This window comes from Petaurus breviceps, unplaced genomic scaffold, assembly GCF_028583685.1.
Source record: "Petaurus breviceps papuanus isolate PSGF00001 unplaced genomic scaffold, PetGlider_PUasm1.0 118, whole genome shotgun sequence".
Taxonomy (NCBI): domain Eukaryota; kingdom Metazoa; phylum Chordata; class Mammalia; order Diprotodontia; family Petauridae; genus Petaurus; species Petaurus breviceps.
This window is the reverse complement of record NW_027185616.1, coordinates 13203037-13206073: the sequence shown is the minus strand read 5'-3', so window position 1 is coordinate 13206073 and position 3037 is coordinate 13203037. Positions and strand designations below refer to the sequence as shown.

Sequence of the window (3037 nt, the reverse complement as noted above, 5' to 3'; positions counted from 1 at the left end):
CCCCTCTCCCTTCCCACTTTGGGGGCTGCCCCGCCCCGCGCCCCAGTCCCGGGCCTTTTACCCTTGGGGCCGGCGGGGCCTCCTGCTCCGGTGCCGTCTCCCTGGGCGGCGGTGGCGCCGGCTGGGGGCGGCGGCGGTGGCGGCGGCTGCTGGACCGGGCCCCGCAGGAAGGACGGCACGAACTCAGCGGCGTGGACGTTGGGCACGAAGGGCTTGGCGTTGACGTTGAGCTGCCGGCTGAAGGCCGCGCTGAGGTTCTGGGCCTCGGCCGAGGCGGCCGGGGGGGCGCCGCCGGGGCCCGGGGCTTCCATGTCCGCCTGGTCCCAGCAGTCAGGCGCCGAGTCGCTGCTGCTGCTGCCGCTGCTGCTCCCGCCGCCGCCGCTGCCCGGATCCATGGTCGGGCGGGGGGGGGGGGGGGCCGTGTGTGTGGAAAGGAGAGGGCGGGAAATGGGGGAGGGGGAGAAGGGGCAGGGGGCGAGCGGGGCGCGCTGACTGGGGGAAAGGGGAACGAGGGAAGAGGGAAGAGGGGGAGAGAGACACAAACCCCGGCGGCGCCGCTACAGCTTCAGACCCGACTCTACCCTGGCGGCGGCAAAGGCGGCGGCGGCGGCGGCGGCTCACCCCCCCCCCCCCCCCCCCCCCCCCCTCTGCCGCTCTCCTCCCCCCCCGCCCCCCCCACCCCAACCCCTACCACCTCCGACTCCCTCGCCACCACCCCCACGCCCGGTGCGGATTGACCCCTCGCTGCCACCCGTACCTTCGCCCTGGTAGTTCGCAGCCGATTTCCTTATCCGTTCTGATCTATGGAAAGCAGGAAGCCGAAGGACTACGAATCCCGGCAGATGTCGCGCGACCCTGATGCGGTTTCCCGGGGTTTGACGGGAGTTGAAGTTCGCGGGAGGCGGTGGCCTAAGCCCGAGGGCAACCGGAAAGGACTCTCCCTCCCAGCATTCATCGGGAAGAGGTAGACGTCTGGTGGCTCGTCGCTGGTCCCACCTGTTAGCAGGAGAGGGGGAAGGGGAACGGGAAGGGGAAGAAAGACGGGAGGGCGGTCGCCTTGGGAGCCGGCTGCGTCCGGGACTTCTGGGGATGGCGCCTCACTCGTGCTTATTAATGGGATGCAAGAACCGGAAAATCTAGTGGAGTCTTTTCTTCTGTGTAGAAGACGCGTTTGTCGCACGGGGCGCCAACTTCCCTCTTCCTCTTTTCCGAGCCCGTTCGCGACGCCCTGGGTCGGCCCTGCTCGCGCCCCGCCCCCCTGCTGCCTGCCAGTTTTCTGCCGCACACGTTGGGACCTTTCCCCGTGTCCGTGTTCGGTAGAGGAGACGATGAACCCGGGAAGCTTCCCTACCGCTCCTGACATAAACAGTGCTGATGGGGTGTCTGGACACCTTACATAATGCCCGTGCCCTGCTTTCCCAGTCCTTCCCTCCCCTCCCCCCACAAGCGGTACAGCAGTTTTACTGTCTGCTTTAGCCGGAGCAAAGCAGACCTTCCACAAATTCCCTGAGGAAGGCACAGGACTTGTGACCTTGGGCAAGTCACTTAACCCCGTTGCCTTCCAAAAATAAAAGGCGTGGGATCTGGAATCAGATCGCCTGTATTTTAAGTCCTGTCTTTTCTATTTACTATCTATCAGTGTGAACTGGGGAAAGTTACTTCCCCGTCCTGGGCCTCAGTTTCCTCATCTGTAAAATGATATAGTTGGACTAGACTAGATGATCTCTAAAGTCCCTCCTAGCTCTTAAATCTACTGTCTTATTGTCCTCTGCTTTTAAAAGGTTCTTTCTTGGGAATGATGTACCAAGCCTAGTTTACATTCCGTTGGACGGATTTTGATAATTTCTGTGATTAGGAAAAGAGAATCAAGAAAGGGATTTTTAAAAAAAAATTTACCCATTTAACCATGTCCTACTGGAAGAAAATATGGGAGAGAGCAGATTGGGGGAGGGGATATTCAGTGGGAACGCTGTTTTGGGGTAGAGAAAATTTGCAACTCAATCTTGTGGAAATGAATGATGTAAACTAAAAAGGAAAAAATATTATCAAGCATAAAAAAATAAAAATTTACTCATTTAAATGCTAGATCACATTATATAATAGGCATAATAGCAGTGTTTTTGTTGGTATGTTTTATTTTCAGGCGTCTCACCAGCCCTTGATTAAGCATTTCCTATCTAGAGAACCTAGGATTCTTATGTCAGCAGAATGCTAGGTCCAACAGACTGATAGAAAGTTATCCAACAAATTAATAGACAAATCAAAAGTAGATTAGTTTCCTAGTTTGTGATACTGGAATAGGCTCCTTGCACCCTGAACTGATTTTTTTTAAAAAACATTTTAAAAGTTTTATCAAAGTATACCAAAAATGAAACTATGAATTTACTTTTAGAACAAATGAGTTCAATAATTAACTACAATGATTATTTTCCTCTGAATTTTAGTTACAATTCTTTTTATTAAAAATCTTTGGATCCTGAGTACTAAAAGTTTAAGGAAAGTTTGGGGAAAAATAACTGACTGAAATTAAAGCACGTGGATTCAAATCCAAGCTCTACTACTTATTTCATCCTGAAGATGACAGGGTTAGACAAAGTGATTGCTAAGATCTCTTCAGCTCTAAATTCTATAATTATAACAAGGCTTGGTTTTAAGTGTGTCTTATTTGTACTTCACACTGGAAATCTGAATTTGAAGTTTTTCTAATTGGAAGAGGTCTATTGGTTACTATGAAGTTCTGCCTTGATTCTAATACAAAGTGTTTTGTGGAGCCAATGAAATAATTTTTAAATGAAGTTCTTTAGGTGGTTGAAGTTACACGAGAGAAGCAGTATTTGCTGTTTAGTTCAGTAGTTCACACAATTTAGAGCTGGAAGGGAATCAGAGGGCTTGGATTTGAATCCTGTCTCTTACTACCTACTACCACATGAATGTGGGCAAGTTACTTTGTTTCTGGGCTTTAGTTTTCTTGTGTGGAAAATCCAGTGAGCCTAGATGACCTCTAAGGGGTATCCCAGCTTAAAGTTCTGTGATTCTA

The 3037-nt window shown here is 51.6% G+C and overlaps 1 protein-coding gene across 3 annotated transcripts in view; it reads right to left on the bottom strand.

The window, feature by feature from the left end:
* The window catches only part of GSPT1 (G1 to S phase transition 1), a 48201-nt gene extending 47311 nt beyond the window's left edge, over window positions 1-890 (bottom strand). For 2 of the 3 annotated variants that reach the window (XM_069086270.1, XM_069086278.1), the window contains exon 1: window positions 62-410. In XM_069086270.1, coding sequence (XP_068942371.1) covers window positions 62-395 — 334 coding nt within the window. In that variant the 5' untranslated portion in view covers window positions 396-410. Of the gene's footprint in view, window positions 1-61; window positions 411-757 lie in introns of those variants that run through there. The other variant, XM_069086285.1, reaches the window with a different exon arrangement.
* Window positions 891-3037: the final 2147 nt, after the last annotated feature.